The 18157-nt window shown below is 43.7% G+C and overlaps 1 protein-coding gene across 6 annotated transcripts in view; it reads left to right on the top strand.

The window, feature by feature from the left end:
• SMCO4 (single-pass membrane protein with coiled-coil domains 4) overlaps positions 1-18157 on the top strand; it is a 137607-nt gene that overhangs the window by 100031 nt on the left and 19419 nt on the right. For all 6 annotated transcript variants that reach the window (XM_081062620.1, XM_081062619.1, XM_081062618.1 and 3 more), the window contains one exon: positions 14232-14309. In XM_081062620.1, coding sequence (XP_080918746.1) covers positions 14232-14309 — 78 coding nt within the window. The remainder of the gene's footprint in view (positions 1-14231; positions 14310-18157) is intronic.

Below are 18157 nucleotides of genomic sequence, written 5' to 3'. Positions count from 1 at the left end.
ACTGGGATCCCCTTCTTCTGGGCTTCTCTGTCCACTCTGGGGGCCTGCCAGGTATGGTTCCTGATTGGTCCTCTATGCCAAACCCGTGACCTGACTGGACTAGTCGGGGCTCTCCTTGAATTTTTTTTTTTTTGTGTGTGTGAAAGGGAAGAATTTATTATGAGGCCCCAGGTGTCTCAGCGACTCCAAAGCAGTAATTGCAGCCACGTAATAGGATGTTAAACTGGGGCTTTTTCCCTGCTTCTGTTTCTACAGAGCTGCCATTACAGGTATACACTGTATATACTAAAGTGAAGGTGAGTCAGCCTCCTTTGTGGAAATTTCAAAGGAAAAGCCTATAGAGCTTCTGTTACCACTTTTGGACCTCTCAGCCACTGTGGAGAGGGGTGAGGATTTATTGGAGAGATGTCTTTGAAGAAGCTGCCTTCTGCCTGTCCCGTTGCTCTGACCATCCTATCACATCCAACACAGGGCTGGGGAGAGAGAGAGGCATACTGGGCATCATTTCAAGCGCATCTCCCTGAAGTTTTGAACTTGAAGCCCAAGAGCCTTTTCCTTTGAGGTGGTAAAGCTGGCTTAATGGGGACCTGGAACTCCGGTGGCCCAGGTTTTCTGTCCGGAAAAGAAAGCTGGGCTGCCGTGGGGTAGGAGAAGGCCTCAGGCTCCTCAGAGAGAAGCAGAGAGAGGGGATTTGTGCATCACTAATCCTCCGCTGCCCAGCTCCCTTCCTGGCGGTGAAGTTTCTCTTTGCCTGGGCTAATTGGAAGGGCTGTGTTCTGTACAACCAAGGGTCCTAAGTAATAGATGTCGGGACCTTCAGCTGTCACTGAACTTCTTTGTCTTTCTCTGTTTTTCATGTGTACAATGGGGTAACAATAATTGCCTCATGGTTACTGAGATGTCCAGATGAAATAATGACTGTGGAAGCTTTGGGGGCACTATAACATGGGAAATGATGGTAAAATAATCCTACAATTATTTTACCAACTACCTGACACTAATGATTTGATTGTTCTGGACGTTGTTGGTTTCTTAGTTGAAGTTAAACATTCTTACAGAAACAAATGATGTTCTTAGCACTTTCCTTTTTTTTTTTTTTTTAAAGAATTAAAATAAGCCTGACTTGACCTATGTATTTGTAGGAAATGAATGAATGAGTCTTGATAAATTGTGGCCTTTTCAAACCTAGAAAAGGCTCTCTCTGAGTTGAGTTCTAATTATGTCCTGGTGAGCCTTGAGTACAGATTTCATATCAGCTGGGCTGTACTCCATGCCTCCATGCCACGGCAAATCGTGCTAAAATTTTGGAGTGATTGCACATTTATTTGGCTTTGGAGTTAACTAGCCTGGGTTTGAGTATCCAGGTGTTGTCACTTACTAAATAAACTATGTTGTCTTTGAGCCACAATCTTGTATCTGTTGCATGGGAATAATAGTTCCAACCCTGCAGATTGAGGATTAAGGAGATGAGGTATTTCAAGTCCTTAGCTGTGTCTCGAATGTGGTAGGTGCTAAATAAATACAGCTGTTACTATTAAAAATGGTAGCTTTTGTAACAGTTGCAACTAAGGAGGTAAAACTAGAAAATATGACTCTGAATTTGGTGTTTAATGGCAAAATCAATCAGTCAGTATAAAAATCACTCAATCAACTACTATTTGTTATCTCGTCTGTGTAAGAGATGGCGTGGAGTTGGTAAGACGTTTTGTAACATCATTCCTGTCTACTGGGGGAACAAGTCATGTGCATATAGACAAAACAGGTAATACACAAGGAGCTGGGCTTTGGGGGATGGCAGCAGATTGGAAAGGGAGAGGCATCCCAGAGAAGGTCTACAGCTGATGGAAAAATGCAGCAAGGGAAGCAATGCAGAGAATGATACATTTAGGATGATTTTTGGAACAGTCTAAATGATAGGTACACATTACACCTCACTTTCCGGTTTTGTTTTTCCTTTGACTTCCGGATTCCATCCCATATGTGCTTAGTGTTTCTGATCATTCTGATGAAGACCCATAACCATTATACATTCCAGAGTTTACCATTTTTTTTGCAGACTCGTTTTCTGTGTGAACAGTTGGCTTTTTGTTGGCTCACACCCTTAAAATCATCAGAATACTCCTAGTATATTTTGCCTCCCCGCTCCATTTTGCTCTGCCTTATTTTAGTTTCCTGTGCTGTAAGTGGCCTTTTCAGAGTTGCATCACGGTGAATCTTGGCTGTCAATTGAGCAGATGTTTGTTGAGAACCTACTACAGGCCGCAGGCAGGGCAGTGGGCGCAGGAGGCACGGGCAGCAGAAAAATTGGTGGGGTAGGTGGTCCCTGCCCTGAAGCTGCTCGCTTAGTAGAGGACACAAATGGGCAGACGGACTCTAATTAAATGTGGTTAGTGCTTTATTTTGGTCCCATAAGGAAAGGCATTTGGTAGGAGTCCTCTGTCAGCCACTTGTGCCGGGCTCGGTTCACGAAGGCTGCCCACCTCCTTGAGCACAGTGTGAAGACATGCATTCTTTATCAGTAGCTACAGTTCTGGTGTGAAATCTCTGTACGTGGTTCCCTGCTTGGTAAAATGCTGGCGTTCCTTTTGTCACCCCCACCCAAATCCTCCTCCAGGCAGAAAGTCTAGACGGAAAGTCTAGGAGTTTGATCTCTTCCTCTCCTCCCGCCGACTTAGGCCTGCTCCTCCCCTGGGTTTTCCATCTCATCCACTCAGAGACCAGAGAGTACCCGGGACACCTCCCTCCTCTCACCCTGTGTCTAATTATTCACTAAGTCCTGTCAGTTCTGTCTTCTTGTACTTCTCATTACCATCTGCCACGTTCAAGCTGTCATCTCCAGCTGTAGGTCATGACCCAGGTTACTGGGTTCTGAAAGTAATGTAGAGGGTCGTTACCAGCCTTAAAAAAAGAAAAGAAAAAGAAGTAGAGTGGAAGACATTAGGGGGAAGTGCATGTGGTAAGGTTAAGTTTGATTTTGTAAAACTTGTGTTTGTGTATAATAATTTTACAGAAAAAGGTTAAAGTTACTAAGGGTTTTATATATATTGACTTATTTAGCCCCCACAACAACCTATGCAGTAGGTGTCATTAATAGTATCCCTGTTTTACAGATGAGGAGACTGAGGCTCAGGGCAATTGGGAAACTGGCCCAAGGTCACAGAATGCCAGGCTTCCAGCTTGCCAGCCTGGGCTGGTAGTCTGCCTCTCATAGTGTGAGGGACTCTGTGTGTGTGTGAGTGTGTGTGTGTGTGTGTACTGGGTTGCAAAGTAAAGTGTCTTATTCTGCAAGTTGTGGTTAAAAAAAAAACCAAAAGTCGGAAAGGTTTTGTTTGACAGACACCTACCTGTACCTTCGCTCTTACCCCGCTCCAGATTTCCGAGCTGCAGCCACAGAACCCTTTCACAACGCAAACTGGATGATGCTTCTCCTCTATCGCCGGGTTCCATACCCTTTGGAGCATGTGCAGTGTGTGTGGTGACACGTCTGTGCAGCCTGCTCCCCGCCGGCCTCTTGCGCCTCACAGCTCATCTTGTCTCACGGGCTTTGAGACCCCTTGGGTCCTCTGCATGTGCTCGTGTGACCTCAGACTCGGCGAGGCCGTTCAGGACGCGCTCTCGTGGTACCCTGGACTGCGAGTTCACAGCACATACTATGTCCATGAAATAATAGTTTCCTATTGATGTCTGTCTGGGGTAGGGACGCATAGGCTGGCTCACACCCCCAGCCCCGAGGGCCGCGTATGGCATGTCAATCAATGAACGCTTCCTGGGGGTCCCAGTAGCTGTAGAGGGTGAAGGAGGGCAGGAGTCTCATTTTTGGCTGAATTGACTGTCTCTATTAAAATATTCCTTACTCTCTTTTTTTCCTCCTATCTGACCTTTCTAGAAAACATTTCTTTAATTAGCCATGTTTGTTTCTGTAAATGGGTCAAAGTCTTTTGAGTCTGGGTTTTTCAGAATTTAAGTTTATTTGTGTGTGTGTGTAATCCAGTGGATTCCCAGTGTACTGCTCTAACTGGATGAAGAGCTGTTGTCCAGCACCTATTTGGCGGGCCCTCAAATCCCTGTGGGGGTGGACACTGTGGTCTAGTGAGAGTCCTGGACGCCAGATCCAGAGACAGAGGCTCTGCCTACACCACTTCTTTACAATTCAGCCATGAGACAGCTTCCTGGTCCATGAAATGGTAGTGATGGCCGTGTATCCACATGCCTCTGCGCTGATCGTGACAATCAGAGGACATCAATTGTGTGTGAAAGGTGCATGCCATAGTTGTGTAGGCTGCTCAGGAAGGTGGTGGTTTGGTTTTCCCCCTCTTCTTGCTTGGGTCTCCTTGAGCTTGACAATGATCTATTGTGATTGGAGAGGCCCTCTAAGCCCAGTGGTATCAGGCCCAACCAAAGTCAAGCATGGTTCTCGCCTCTGTTGAATGAATATAGCCCTGGGCCAAAGCCTTTCAAATTCTTCTCTATGTTCACATATTGGTGGTTTTTAAAAACTTGATATTTGCCTTGGAGAGCTTTCTGGCCTACGTTAGTACAATGACAACTCAGTTTTCCACTTTGACCCTGAAATCATAACTACAGTGATAATAATTATAGCTTTTGTTTTTGGGGCATCTGCCATATGCCAGAGATGTGCTCAGAGTCTCTGTGATGCGTTACCTGTCCTCCCACCGACTTTGTGAAGTAGATGGACTCCACATTTTGCAGAAGAGGAAACTGAGGCCCAGTAAAACTTGCCAATTTCTACCAGTTGGCATTCTTTGTAGGATACCTTTAACATTTTTGTTACAACTACCCGACTAATTTTTTTTTTTTTTTTGACTTAGAATCTAAGCATTCCGTATAGTCTGTGTTCTTGATTGTGGTAATCCAGCTTTTCCTGGGTGAGATACCTGCTCAGGAGATCTGGTTGTCCAGGCCCAGAGATCCCGTGCTGACTCTGTTGGGGTCTCTAGAAATGCTTCCTGCCCCATCTGTTCCCTCCCACAGTGGTGGGGTGCATGCTGATTGGATGGAGTACACACTCTGATGTAGGAGCTGATTTCCTCTCTTCACTACTTCTTTTTACTTCTAAATGCTCCTGTTTGTCTTCTCTGGCTGCATGTGTTTTCCCTCTTTACTACTGCAGCTTATTGGTCTTTGCTGGCTCCTTTATTTTTATTTTCTGGACTTGCCTGAAATGCATCTTGATTTTGACATCTTTAGATGTTTAAAGCCCTGCACTTTGTTACTGATGATTTCCCACATTTCGCAGAATTCCACTTGGTGGCAAGTCTATTTTGCAAGACCCTGCTTCTTTCCCTTCCATCATTAAATTTCAACATTTTTCTGTGCGTGCTCTTTCATATAAATTTGTATTTTATTTTATGGATTGTACTAACGGACCTTCGGTGTCCTACAGTTTGACTTGCAATCATATGTTTATGGAGCACAGGGTGCCTTCCTATGTGCTTGCTCTTTCTAAAAGGCAAGTGTGTATCGCTTTGGTGTTCCACACCCTTCGGCTCTCGTAAGATTGGTTCTGAGCCCCTCATCACCGTGTGGTTGACTGCGGGGTCCCTTTCCCTGCCGCCTCATGACCCTCACCTCACCTGCCACGACTCCCTGCTCCCCCTACACTAGACCAGCAGTCCTCAAACTTGTCATGTCAAGACCCCTTTAAAAATTCTTAAAAATTAGTGAGATCCCCAAAGAACTTTCAATTATGTGGATGATATCTGACGACAAGATTTACTCTATTAGAAGTTGAGATTGAAAGTTTTAAAACTATTTGTTGAACACAGCCATCAGAAACCCATTACATGATAATATAAATAATATTTTTGATGAAAAGAACTATTTCCAAAACATAAACATTTAATGAGAAGAGTGACAATGGCTTTACTTTTTTCCAGATCTCTTTAATGTCTGCCTTAATGGAAGACACCTGGATTCTTCTAAATACTTTTGCATTCATTCTGTTGCAGTTTGTTGTGTTGATATACGTAATTGGAAAAGGTGGGGGAGTGTTTTAATAACCTTTTCAGTTAATTGCAGATAGTCTTGGAAACTTGACAAGTGGTAGTTTCTTAAAGGTTTGTTGTAGCATAGAATCTGAAATCATATCAATGAACTTTTCATACTGTCTTACATTAAAATCTGTTGTTCTATCTTGCACTTTGAAAAGCTCTTTTATGCATTTAGTAACATGAATTAGTCATTTGGAAAATATGACATTTGATAATGTTATTACCAAGCTCATCTGAAGTCTTTAAGTATTGGGATGCTTTAAAGCTCACAGTGGCTAATATAAGTTTTTCAAAATTTTAAGTTTTGCTTACAAGCTCAATTTCTTTCTTGAGCAACAAATGCCATTCATTTTCCTTGAAATAATAAGCTCATGTTATTCATTTTTGAGAACATGTCTACAAATACCCCAATCTGAATAACCATAGTTTTTCGGTCTGTCATCTTTCACGTAAAAATGGTGTTCCAGGAAGAAGAGTGGCTAATTCAGCTCGCAGCTCAGTCACACAAGTGCTTTTTTTTCCTGACAACTGTCATACTTTGGCTTGCAGTAGAAGTGCTTTATGAGTGCTTCCCATTCTGTCACATGGGACATTAAAAAGATGTGTACTCAGGGGTCGATATTTAATAAAATTAATAATTTTTCCTGCTTCTTCAAGGACATTCTTAGGTCCTTTTTTTAAACCGTGAATGTGTGGCGGTGGGGAATACAGTGACCGTCAGGTGCCACTGCCTTGCTTCTTGCTAAGGCACCCCCACTGCCATTGCACCGTCAGTGCAAACCTCTGCACACTTGAGGATGGTGTTGACCTTGTAGCACCCCCGGAGAGGGTCTTGGATCATACTTCGAAAACCACAGGACAAGAGCAAACTGTCTTCATTCATCTGCATGCACTAGACTCTCTTAGTTCCCGTCTGCCTGGAACACTCATCTTCAGCGTCTCTCATTCTTGTGTGTGAGTGTGCAGAGTACATACACATAGATACGTTTGTTTGTATTTGTGCACATCTGCATATGTCTGTGTGCTTCTGTGTCTGTCACTGCAGTTAATAGGTCTCTCCCATTAGTTAATCACCGGGGTCTTTACCATAAGACTAGACTGTGAGCCGGGTTTCACGTGTATCTTGGTGTTAGTAGGCAGCACCAAGTACCGTGCCTGTTCAGTGGTAACTTGTTAAATGTTGGCTGTCCCTATCGCCATTATATCATTATTACAAGGACTTAATAAATGTTCTTTGAACAGATGAAGAGTTTGGGTGAGTGTTTCCCTGGGTGTCCTTAGAACATTGGTTCTGTGTGATGTCGGTAAGCATAAAGTGTATTCCTGGTAAACTAGATTTGAGAATGTTCAGACAGGTTTTTAATCAAAGGATTTCCCAGATCCTTTATTGTATAATGTGCACCGTGAATCTTTTTAAGGAGAATGGGAGGCTACAGAATGTAGTATTTCCCAAATTGAATAACATGTGAACATTTTTTTTTTTTTTTTGGCATATCACATAGGTTCCTTGGAATTTTCTTTGGGAAATAATCATGTGGCCTGGCTTTTCCGTTGTAGCAGATGATGAAATTGATTACCTGTGTTCATTCATGCATTAATTTACACCTCAGATATTTAATGAGTACCTCTCAGGGTTAGACTCTGGTAGAATTAAGTATACAATGGCAAGCAAAAACAAAACCACCACCCCCTTCCCTACCCCCCCCCAAAAAAAGACTTGGAGTTAATATGCTATTTGTATAGAGTAGGTGGTTAAGTGGGAGAGAGATTGAAGTTTTCATCAGCTCATCACCCGAAATTACAAGTATTATGTCAGTGTTATGTAGGAAGGTACACAGTGCTGAACCATTTGCTTTGTTTTTTCCATTTTCAAAGCTCTGCCGAGTTGTTTAGGTATTCTTCTCAATGGCCACCGTTGGCATCCCTGTGATCCACACCACTGAGGAAGGGCAGTAAAGATGTGGGCCATTGGCTCAACCATATCATCCAAAAGGATTGCATGTTAGAGACAGGATCTTTAAAATGTGAGCCAACTTCCTCTTAGTACCTGGCACATAGTAGGTGCTTGTATATGTTGATTGGTTGAACGAAGAATGAATAAACATGCTCAGAAAAATCTGAGACTAAAGGACAAACCCCACACCATGGTCTCATCACCCCAGTACCCATACTCACTGTGCTGTCCAGGGTGGGCTGAATAAAACTATAACGTGCTTGGCATGCTCTGTTGCTCTGACCTGGCCCATTTTGGAGGGAACCAGTGACTGACTCTTCCCTTCTCTTCCATGGAAAACAAAACACACCCTATTTCTATTTTGATCCTGTACTGCCCATCCACTGGTGGGGAATGTTAATATACTCTTTTTATGAATATATTTAATCAAAGGATGTGATGTGGATATAGTAAAATTGGCCTTTAGTCTTCTGACAAACTGGACAGATGATAATAGGAGCGTTTTGGAGTCAGGACTTCAGTAAGAAGATTAACCCAGTGTTTAATTTGATGTTTCATTCTGTGAAGTCACCTATAGAGAAAGCAAACATTTACATAAACCAGTGCTTATGGTTTTTGGCGTGTGGCCCACGGCTCTCACTTTGGGTCGGGTGAGCTCTGGGAATGCATAAAAATCTCCCATTCCTCACCCCATCACCACATGTGGGTAGACGGACAGGAAAACATTTACCAGCTCAGATTATCCTCTTGTTTCAAAGCCTGAGACATCTTCAGCCACATCATGTTCCTGCCAGAGTCTAAAAACTGACAGGCGTTAGAGAGGGTTGAGTGGAGTCACTTAGAGAATAGCATGCATCTGGGTTGCTGATTTTTCAGGTGTTGCTGTGAGACTGAATTGAGAAGATTCTTAGGGAGGTTTTTGGTCCTCTTGATTTTCAATTTTTGTGTTTGAGTTAGAGTTGCAGAAATATCACGAGTTGCTAATTAAAAAAATTTTTTTCTTTGTAAAAGTAATTCACACTGTAGAAATTTGGAAAAATATCAAAAGGCATAATGCTGAAAATTACCCATAATTCTAGTTTCAGAGATAATCACTTACAAAACATTTTGTTGTATTTGCATGCATTTTATATGCATAATTAAGATCACTGGGTATAAACTTTGATTTCTACTTTTCCCATTTAACAAATATTTTCTCTTGCATTGTGAGCAGTACAGCGTAGGAACTTGTATTAGTTTCCTCTGGCTGCTGTAATAAATTTCCACAAAGTAGAGGGCTTAAAACAACAGAAATTTTTCTAACAGTTTTGGAGGCCAGAAAGAAGTCTGTCTGAATCAAGGGAGAGGCAGACTGTGCGCCCCCTGGAGGCTCTAGGGGGGATTCACTTTCTTTGCCCTCCTGGTGGTTACTGGCATTCCTTGGCATGTACCCCATCTCTCCAATATCTGCCTCTTTTCACACATCTTTTGTGTCCGTGTGCATGCGTGTGTGTGGGAAATCTTCCTCTGCCCCTCTCCTGAGGGCACTGGTGATGGCATCTAGAGCCTACACAGATAATCCAGGCTATCTCTTCAAACTTAAGATTCTTATCTTCATCACGTCTGCAGAGACCTCTTTTCTATATAAAGTGACATTTACAAGTTCTAGCGTTAGCACCTAGTATCTCTGGCTATTCAGCCTACTGTGGGTCTGAAGTGCATGGACTTTGGAGCCAGACGGGGTGGGCTCAAATCCCGGTGCTGTCTCTTATCAGCAGAAGGACATTGGGCAAGTGTCTGAATTCTTGGTGCCGCCATTTGGTGATCTGTAACATGAGACTAATAACAACACCTACCTCATTGAGTTGATATACTGATTAGGAGGATTAATGTATGTGAAGCACCTAATAACGTAGGATAAGGCCTGGCCCATGTAAGGATTGGCTGTTATTATTGGAGTTGTTATTTTTATTAAAAATTCTTTGTAAGATGTCATTGTAACGGCTGCACAAAACTTGATGAATCTACCATAATTTATCTAATCATTTCCTTTTCTTGGCTGTTAAGTTTATTTCCAATTTTTTATCTTACATATAACACTACCATAGATGCCTTTGAGCATTCAGTTTTTCCCCATTTCAGATTATTCCCTTGGGAAGAGTTCTGAAGGTGGAATCACATCAAAGGGGATGTACAATTTTTTTCATTTAATTAAATTTTTAATTAAATTATGTGGGGTGACATTGATTAGTGAAATTACGTAGGTTTCAAGTGTACAATCTGTAATACATCGTCTATATATTGCACTGTGTTCACCACCCAGAGTCAGTTCTTCCATCACCATATATTTGGCCCCTTTACCCTCCTCTACCATCCGTCTCCCCCCCCCCCCCCCCGTTACCCTCTGATAACTACTAAACTGTTGTCTGTGTCTTTGAGGTTTTGTTTGTCTTGTTTGTTGTTGGCAGTTTTATATCCCCCATATGAGTGAAGTCATATAGTTATTGATTTTTTTCTGATTTATTTCACTTAGCATGATAATCTCAAGGTCCATCCATGTTGTGGCAAATGGCAGTATTTTATCTTTTCTTATGGCCAAGTAGTATTCCATTGTGTATATGTACCACATTTTCTTTATCCAATCATCTATCAAAAGATACTTTGCTTATTTCCATGTCTTGGCCACCGTGAATAATACTGTAATGAATATCAGTATACATATATTTTTACGGATACCTGTTTTTAGATTTTTTGGAAGGATTGCTGGGTTGTATGGTCATTCTATGCTTAATTTTTTGAGGACCCTCCATACTATTTTCATAGTGTCTGTACCAGTTTACATTGAGGGTGTACAGTTTAAACCACTTAATAAGAGTTTGCTAAATTGCTTTCCAGAAAGATTGTGCCTTTTATACTCCTACCAGTAGTTGAACAATAAGAGTGCCCATTTTTCTGTGGCCATACCTGTATTGCGTGTTATCATTTTATACTCTGGTATTTTGACATGGTTTGTTTTTAAGGCTGAAATGTAACATAGCAAAGGGACTCAACATAGTGGTTCCTTTAGCATGGAGTATTCGTGCAAGGCGAGAAAACTTCTAATGAGAAATGAAATCCTTGCTTTATCAAGTCTTTTTTCCATTCTGTTATGAAGCCAGGAAACTTCCTGATTGTTCTTGAGGTTACAGGGAGGGGTGTTGGGGGAGAGAATATGTTAATAGTAGGGCAGTGCTAGGTACACAAGGATTTTAATTAAAAAGTTTTGTGTCTGTTCTCAAACTTGGCCATTGAAAACTGAACATTTTATGGGACGAGGGAGGCACACTTAAACAGAAAACAGATCAATTTAATCACTTTACAACTAAAGCCATGTGAGAGACAGGAATCTGGGGTCGGGGGTGTGGGGGCAGCTCCTGCACTGCCTGCCAGATGGAGACCAGCCTGGGGAAGGGCTGAGGGAACCGTCTGCACCTGCTGTTTGCACCCCTGCCGCCTGGTAGCCTCCTTTCCTGCCCATTGCAGTCTGGTCCTGCCCAGCCCCAGCCACTGGGCTGTAGAGGAGGATCAGGGTGCTAGCTGAATGAGAAACAGGGTGGTGGTGATTTTTTTCCCCTCAATGGTGAACTGATATGAGTGTACGGTGTGTGCCCCCTGTACAACTGGTCACACATGAATTCAACAATATCCAAAGTAGTTGCAGTGGAGTTAATGGTAGCTCCAAAGATGTGTCCAAATACTGTTGCCTTATTTGGCAAAAGTGTCTTTTTAGATGTAATTAAGATAAGAATCTTGAGATGAGATCAACTTGGATTATCAAGGTGGACCCCTAATGGCATCACAAGTGGCCTTAGGAGAGAGAGGAAGAGGGAGATCACACACACACACACACACACACACACACACACACACACACACACGGCAGTGAAGTAGAAGAGTGATGTGGCCAGAAACCAAGGAATGCCAACAGTCATCAGAAACCATAAAAGGCAAGGAACAGATTCTCCCATAGAACCTCTGGAGGGAGTGTGACGCTGCTCACGCTCTGATTTCAGGCTTTTGGCCCCCAGAATGTGAAAGAATACATTTCTGTTGTTTTATGCCACCCAGTTTGTGGTCATTTATTATGGCAGCTGCAGGGAACTCAGGTACCAGTCTGTGCTCTGTTTAATAAGTCAGTTCCACTGATCATGTGCTTGGCTACGCAGCAATATTGTATGCTCCAAACGCTTCTGAGGTCCCCTTAATTTCTGCACTTACCTTGTGAACAGAAGCAGAGTTGGTGGATTGCACCAGTTTGCAGACCCCGCCTTTGAATGCCGTCGGTGTGGTCTTCCTCCCTTGTGTTATAGATGAGGGCACTGAGGCCCAGAGAGGAAGTGGTAAGGCTGGTATTGGAGCACAGGTGCCTCTGCTGCTTGGAATGGACAGATGGCTGTGGCACCAGCCTCCTGGGGGCTAGGTCTGGGATGAGCAGACAGGAGAGCTGCCTTCTAGCCTGTTCTGCAGGCCAGCAGTTGTCCCTGTTGCTATTCTGTACCCTGCGTGAAAGCTGATGCTCCAGCGAGCCCCTGGGGCACGGAGCTGCTTAGAAGGCCCAGAAGCCAGAGGAAACTTGTAAAACCTTTGCTGCAGCTAATGAGCCAACAGCAGCAGGCAAAGGATCCTGTCAAGGGGAAAAGGTCAACGTAATTGCTGTCGACTGAATTTCCAGCCCACTGCTTCAGTCCTTGTGGTTTGGGTCATATTTTCCCTCTGTAGCCCAATTGTACCTTTCCTCATGTGGTGAATGATAATTAGCGCTTCGAGAAGATGGAATTAGACTACAGTCATCTTGACTCTTATGCTGTTTGGATAATGTCCAGCCCACTTACCTTGGCGTTCAGGGGCCTGTGAAGTTCTCCTTTCCAGCCCTGCCGCCCCCCCCCCCCCTTCATACACCTTAACCTCGGCACTTCACCAAAGCCATCATTCCCTGGGAGAGAGGGCTTTGGAGAGGTTAGACTCTTGAAGCCCTGCAGGAGGTGAGTTCGTGGTGGACCAACTCAAGAACCAATGGAAAAATGTGGCAAGGGGATAGAGGGCATAAATCTTTGAAGATCTCAGGAAAGAGATGTTCATGTTTACTAAAATAGACTATCAAGGCAGTACAAGCAGCTAGTACGAGTCACTGGCCTGTGAGCTGTGTCACTGCTCTACCATCCAGCCCAGCTGAGCCACCACATAAGCAAACTGGGCAAGACCAGAAGAAAAACCTCCCGGCTGAGCCCAGCACTCATTGCTAACGCACTAAACCATGAGCGAATAAAATATTTATTGTTTAAGACACACAAAATGGCAGCATGATAAATCAAGACTTATCTTTGAATTATTACACTTCTTATTTTAGCAACGATGGGCATTGTATAGTTACTCAGTTATTCCTTGCTTGCTGTCGGTACTTTTCAGTACTTCTCACCTTTGTATTTTCAGTGTAATTCTTATTTATTTTGTTTTGTTATGGATAATGCTTCTATTAGGAGTCCCTTTTGTCCAGTATCTGGGCTTCCATCTTAATATTTAATAGTGCTGGGGTTTTATGAATCATTTATTGGATATATTCTCTGGGCCTCACACACATCTCTCTCTTCCTTTCCTGTCACATATGGGACAGTAGTACAGAGGCCAAGATCACTTTCTCTCGTCGTCTTCTATTTTTTTCCAAGGCTTTGTTTCCAAAGCCTCTTTCTTCACCTTCTGCTTTTGTTTCTTTTTCTCGTCCCGCCCCTGGATCTCTACTTCTTCTCATTCTTTTGGATCTCTTATTTTTAAATCAGTGATTTGTGGTTGCAAGGAACAGAAATGCTCTCATGCTATTTTAAGTGAGTATGGGGTTTGTTGTAGGAATCGCAGGAATGGCAGGGAGCAAAGCCTGCCAGGAACTGGAGCAAAGCCTGCCAGGAACTGAAGCAGGAAGGCCCCTCTAACTTGGGCTGCGTGGCCCTGCTCACCTCCTATATATCTATATGTGTGTATGTGTGTGTGTGTGTGTGTGTGTGTCTGTTTCTCTGGTTTGGGGCTCACCACTTCTGCCCCGTTTGCATGTCTTTATTCTCAAATGAGTGACGCAGGGACGGAGGGAGACGGTGGGTCTGACAGTGACAAGTGTCCATCCCCAGTCAGTCAGTTGGGGGAGGAGAGCCATGTGACAGCCTTCTCAGCGTGGACTGGTGGGGGGGGTGTCCCAAAAAGGGGTGTGTGGAGAAGTAGCTCCCCCAAACCTATTATACCTTTTTCTGATTTCTCAACAGAAAAAACTCAAGTCACCTCTACTGGAAATCCGTTTGCTTGAAACTATAGAAACGGCAGTTCCTGAAGTTGAAGAAAAGGTAAGTAGAAGTCAATTTGTGTCTACTAAAGTTCTCTAATCAGGGAACCCATGTTTGGGGAGGGATTACCGTCCCTGTGTTGCCGCAGTCGTGCCTGGCTCTGCATGTGTTATTTTACCCCTTCTCTCTGCCTGGCCATGTTCCTCTTCATCTTTCAAGGCCTTTCTCAAATGCTGCCTCCTTGGGAATGAAGCCTTTGGGATTCCCTCCCTCTAGCGGTGATTTCTCCTGCCTTCGAACCCCTACGATACTGTCTGCGTCTTACTAACCTGTGTCATGTGGGCTTTCCTGACTGATGTCGTGCTTACTGAGTGTGGGGGCTCCTTCTCCGGGATCTCCCCATCTTAGCATCTCCACACTTGGTCATCACTGTTTGATGGTGTGTTTTCCCAGTAAGCTCCTCGAGGGTGTGTCTGAATTGTGCCTGGGACACAGCCAATGTTCCATAAACGTTTATTGAAGAAGCAGTGAATCAGCCTCCCCCACTAGACCGTCGGTTCCCGTGTTGCTTCTGTGTGTACCTCCACCTCTCCATCTTTATAGGGCCGGTACGATAAATCATTCTGTTCCTTGAGCATTCATCAGAAACCGCTCATCTCTCGTTCTCCTTTGCGTCTTGGCTTTTGGTGAAATGAAGCTAATAGCAAAGCTTTTGTTGCTGATTTTTCTTTTTCATGGGCAATTTGGACCGATGTAAAGAGCAATAATCCAGAAGCTGGAAGAGAAGGGAGGTGACAGGCGGGTCAGGAAACTGGTGACATGGGAGCATCGCTCCCAGCCTGCCTCTGCCTCCCTGTGGCTGGTATTGAATGGGGGCTGCATGAGGTTGGGGTTGGGTCATGCCGTGGTTGTGGCCCCTCCTTTTCGCCAGATGACGTTTATCTTCCAGGCTTCCAAGCTGCTTTGTCAAAGGACAGTTGCAACTTAACCCGCCTCCCTACTTCAGATCTTCTTGCTTTAAGTGAGTGAGTCAGCAGGTTCCTTTTTTCAGACTGTGTGTTGCACCTGCTAAGTATCCCGAAGACGTTCCTTACTAATTTTACCAGTTTTGTTGGTCACCGCCCTCTTAGAGGACTCGCCCCAGCTTTCCCTACCTAACGGTAACCAGCAGTTTTCTCTTCCAGGTGCAGAGTTCTTCCCCTTTTACAGGGTGCTTCTATACATGTCACCAGATTTCCTTCTCCCACCAATTCTAACACACAGGCAGGGGCCCATGGTAACATTTCCTTTTCAGTCAGGAAACAGACTTAGCAGTTAGATGTCTCACATGGCGTCACATTGCCAATGTGAATGGCGTTTCCTCCCCTGCACCATCTCGGTTCTTGCCCTTGGAAGCCAGTGCTGCCATCACAAAAACCCAGGGGCTCTGTTTCTCCCCTGTCTCTTACCCACCCGCATGCTCCTTTCAGGGAGGAGAGCCTTGACCTTCTATTGAGAGATGCATTCTGACCCTGGTGTTTCCGCCTACCCACAGCCTGGCCAAGTTCTTGAAAAAATAGGGATCTGTAGATATCTTCCTCCTGAGACCTTCCAATTAGTCTTGTAAGTTTTGTTGTTTTTTTTTTTGTTGGGGGGGGGCTTATTTAAATGCAGGAAATTTAATTAGTTTACATTAATGCTGCACTGTCTTACTCTGTGAGTAAACTGGAGGCCACTGACAAGGGTTTGTTCAGCTTAATCTAGCTGTATCTAATGATGTTCTCTCCCTCCCTTCTCCTTTAAATAATTGCAAATGGTTCTATCAATCAAGGAGGCAGAACACAGTGCTTTATTACCATGTGGAATTGTTTAGTTAAATGTGATTTTTTTTAAATGGCTCAACTTTTAATTAGAAAGCAGATTGTCGATGACATTTTGATTTGTCCTTTGATGGGGGAATTGGAAAATATACTCATCATGATAGGAAAGCAGGTTTAGTCCAGGAGGCATATTAACTTAAGAACAGGATGTGATTTCAATGAGTCATTGTTTTTCTAAGATAGGCTGTCTCCTCTGGTCTTTATGTTGAGAGACCTTCCTCTGCATCTGATGCCACCTTAGAGCCACATTTACCTAGGGGAGACTCTGACTTGCAACCCCCTAAACAGGGTGGTACTGATGGTATACCATCAGTGCACAAGACTAGATACGAAGAACCTTCTGCTGGCACTTCTGGAAAACTCCAGTATCAAGAAATCAGCAAACCTATTATGTGACACTTAATCGAAGAAAATAGGCTACATACTTTACTTGCCATGGTGGTGTGATGCAAATACCATTTTACTGTTAAAAGGTACTGTTTTCTTGACAATAGTTTAGTGGTTACCAGAGGGTAAGGGGGGTGGGGGAGGGAGATGAGGGTAAAGGGGATCAAATATATGGTGATGGAAGGTGAACTGACTCTGGGTGGTGAACACACAATAGGATTTATAGACGATGTAATACAGAATTGTACACCTGAAATCTATGTAACTTTACTAACAACTGTCACCCCAATAAATTAAAAGGAAAAAAAAAGTTACTGTTTTCTTAACCCCAATGTGGTATCTGTGTTACTACTGAGGGTCATCACAGAAGCAGCCTGTATGTGTCTTGGCTGAGTTTGGCCCCCTAGGCTCCTCACGTGGTGTACGTCACCTTGGCTGGCACAGAGGTGGACATCGGAGCACCCTAAGAGGAGGGCATGAAGGGTCACCAGTGTGAATGACTCCAGGCGTCCATCATTCCATGCGATGCCTCTGTACTTTGTAGCACTTTTTATCCCTTTGATAGCAGTTAGTGAACTTGGGTATTAGCTCATGGGCACCTCAGTCTTAATGGGTCCAAATATTCACTCTTGGTCTCCTTCTACCACAGCCCCTTTCCAGACCTCCCTTCCCCCATCTCATTAAGGGGCACAGCTGTTAACTCGCTTTTTCAAGCCAGAAACTGGGGAGTCACTCACCTTTCTCTTCCTCCAAATCAAGTCCTAGCGATGGTTCTCCTAAAGATCTTAAATTCACTTGCCGCCTACCATGTCCATCTCCAAGTCCATTGACAATGTCATTTTCCCCTGTTACTGCAAAGGCCTTTGAACTGGCTGCCCTGCTTCCACTTTCCCTCCGTTCTGTTCATCACTTTGGACCCATAGTGAGCGTTGTAAATACTTGTCATATAGTTCACTCCCTTGCTTAAACCTGTAATGACCTCCTCCTGCACTTGAATGAATCCCATACTCCCAGCGTGGTCCATGCAGAGGCTGTGCCACCAGGGCCCCAGACCTGGCTAGAGGTCCCACAGCAATGTTATCACACATTGAAGCGGCTTGTAAGACTCTTCTCCCTTTCGCTGTTGACTTCCTTGGCAGATTGCAATGGCTTTGATGTTCCAAGGGCAGTATAATAACTGTCAGACTCACAAAGGTGTGTTTAAAATGGATGTCGTGTTCTGGAAAATGGTACAGGAAGTGATTTCTTCCTCCAAACTCCAGAAAATCAACTCTTACAACACAGAGGTGGACCACGATTTCATTTGGAACCTTAATAAGTAAATAACCAATATGTAATCAACTAAAATTCTAATGCCCAGGCTCCTTTCCAAGTAGCCCCCTCACCAAATATTTTGATATAAAAAAGTGTGCGCAACACTTTAGCTCAGGAAATAACAAATGAAACTTGATTCCAGATTGTAGAAGAAAAGACTGACTTTCTACAGGGGAAAAAAGAAACACACGGAGTATTAGTACACAGCTTTCCTTTTAAAACACATTTTAGAACGAAACGTGTTTACAAGGAACGTGCTTTATTTCCCTTACCCTTGAGCTTTACTTTGGTATGTATGTTTGTGAAACCATGTACACATACAAACACATGCCTGAAACGGAAATTCTG

This window comes from Rhinolophus hipposideros, assembly GCF_964194185.1.
Source record: "Rhinolophus hipposideros genome assembly, chromosome: 10".
NCBI classification, from domain to species: Eukaryota; Metazoa; Chordata; class Mammalia; order Chiroptera; family Rhinolophidae; genus Rhinolophus; species Rhinolophus hipposideros.
This window is presented reverse-complemented; position numbering and strand designations above follow the sequence as displayed.